A 2,305-nucleotide genomic window follows, 5' to 3' on the forward strand; every position below is an offset into this window, starting at 1 on the left:
ATCAGGAGTAGTTGATGTTGATCAGGAGTAGATAATAGGGAATTCCCTATTATCTACTCCTGATGTTGATAGATACTGGCTCAGTGAATATCGTGAAAATCCTGGTTGTATCATGTGTCTGACGTCATCATGACGTCAGCCGCGGCTTACTACACATGTACGCGGCCAAGCAAAACGCTCTGACAGTTCACATGTACCGTTATATGGAGAAATGAACACGTACACAGGTGGCACATAGTGTTAGCCATCGAATAAAGTTGAAAATAAAAAATCGGTTACATTTTTCCAAAAACCTTGAGAGTATCCTTAAGTAAATACGTCCCCAAACGCACTCACATCTGCTGCTGCGTGGCTGAAGGCCTATGCGTCTGCATCAGTTCACTCCACCACGACTGGTCATCGTAGTTCAGCAGCGTGAGTATGTTGCACCACTGCAGCAGCAGCGTCGGCTGCGTCATGCGCAGTGCGTGGAAGTAGCCGTTGATCTGCCTGACGCTGTAGAAGCAGGCCGGAGGTTCCTCGACGATCATAGACATAGCAGCCGTCGCCACTCGCCTGTAAATCCCTGTGCAAGGTCCACCTACGTATTAGCAAGATTGCCAGATGTGTGCCAAAGTGTGCGTGCACTGTGGAATGCGTTTCAGTTACCACACACATCAGCACAGCTTGTGGTCATAATTGAACCATAAGTATATCACAGTGATTGCATCAGGAGTAAGATAATATAGGATATTATCTTATATTATCTTATATTATCTTATCCTATATTATCTTACTCCTGATTGCATCACCACTTTTTAAATTTTTCCCGCTATGCAGACGAAAGCTGATGCACTGTCAGTTCCAAGTTGGTTCCCAATACCGGGGGGAGAATACAAGAGCTAGTATAGTAAGAGTAATATAGGTTCGGTATGTAAGTGTGTTTTCGTACCGGACTGGAACATGTGCATGATGTAGAGAAGCAGCTGGGAGAGTTGGTGGCAGAGAAACGTGCAGTCTTCGGGCTGAGTGGAAGCAGGAATCCCAGTCTTGCTGCAGATTTCCCTCGACACCATGCCAACAACCTGCAGTAGAAACCTGCGGGTACGGGAAGCCATGAAGGCAAGGTTAATTTCTGCAAGCTAAACTAAACAATACCTAACAGCAGAAGACAGGTATGGGAACTGGTGCCTCCTACAGTCTGATAACGTTAGCATTAAGACGCAGCAAGCAGCACTGACAACATCAGCTATTCAAATCTTAGAACGGTGTCGTCGTATTTTATGGTATAATATAACGTAACATAATTACAATGATTTCCTTTAAAATTGCAGTGTAAGTTACCATCATGAATTTATTTCATAATTAAATTATATTATATTAGGAATTCAAGTTAACTAACTGGTGAATCATCTAGCACAGTTGACGAGTTTTTTGACTAAACAGAGTTCAGGGTTATGATTGGAACCATCATTGCCTGGCTAGTGTTTCTTCCTCTGATAGCGATTCACTCGGTCCCTGTGTATCCGTGTAAATAGTTACGTAGAGGCCTAGTTCACGCAACCGTGACAAAACTACCTCTTCTTTAGCCTGCAGAAAAATAAGACAACTATGTTAGTAGAATATAAGTGGTTATATAACATAAAATATAGGAAACAAGTAACAACAGCAGTCCAAGCAACAATGAAATCACCAAAATCTGAAATTTGAGATGAATTTAAAATGATAAAAGACTGATTAAAGACACTGAAAAAAATTAAAGGTACATGGGTAAATATTATCAATATTTCTGCTAAGGCCAAGCAGCAACGTAACATGACAAGCAAATCACGCTTTGACGTAACTGTGATGTCCAGCCCTAGTGTTTACGTTTTGTATCGATGCTGACTCTATGTGTGCAATGTGACGCATGCGTGAGCGGACATCCGGGAATAAGAAATAAAGGAGCAGCGGGAATGGATTGGACAGAAACGAGGTGTTATAATATTCGGAGTTCAATTATGGTTTGATATCATCAATCAACAAACAATAAGAACATTACAGTAACTTTAGCAACAGTATCACACACCTGATAGATCAGCACTCTCAATATAGCCAGGGCAAGGCACATCCAACGCTGCACTCGCTGTACAGTAGTCAGTGGCTTCGGTGGTACAAGCAGAGTGTTGAGCAATATGTCCACAGGCCTGAACACAGATGGCGCCACCACCTCAAACAGGCGATGTAATACCTCCAACGCAGCTTGGTCATCTAGGTTTATCTGCAATCATATATTACAGCTCTGCTAAGAGCTCTAACTGTCTAATAATAATCTATAATCTATAAT

At 42.1% G+C, this 2,305-nt stretch overlaps 1 protein-coding gene across 1 annotated transcript in view; it reads right to left on the minus strand.

Annotated features, from left to right (window-relative positions):
- LOC106805659 (huntingtin-like) overlaps window positions 1–2,305 on the minus strand; it is a 61,270-nt gene that overhangs the window by 23,636 nt on the left and 35,329 nt on the right. Inside the window, exons 31-34 of the mRNA XM_014807352.1 lie at window positions 2,048–2,239; window positions 1,457–1,569; window positions 932–1,077; window positions 337–565 (exon numbers count right to left, since the gene is read on the minus strand). Of these exons, the coding sequence (XP_014662838.1) occupies window positions 337–565; window positions 932–1,077; window positions 1,457–1,569; window positions 2,048–2,239 (680 nt within the window). The remainder of the gene's footprint in view (window positions 1–336; window positions 566–931; window positions 1,078–1,456; window positions 1,570–2,047; window positions 2,240–2,305) is intronic.

The sequence above is a fragment of the Priapulus caudatus genome, unplaced genomic scaffold, assembly GCF_000485595.1.
Source record: "Priapulus caudatus unplaced genomic scaffold, Priapulus_caudatus-5.0.1 Scaffold7, whole genome shotgun sequence".
Classification (NCBI taxonomy): Eukaryota; Metazoa; Priapulida; class Priapulimorpha; order Priapulimorphida; family Priapulidae; genus Priapulus; species Priapulus caudatus.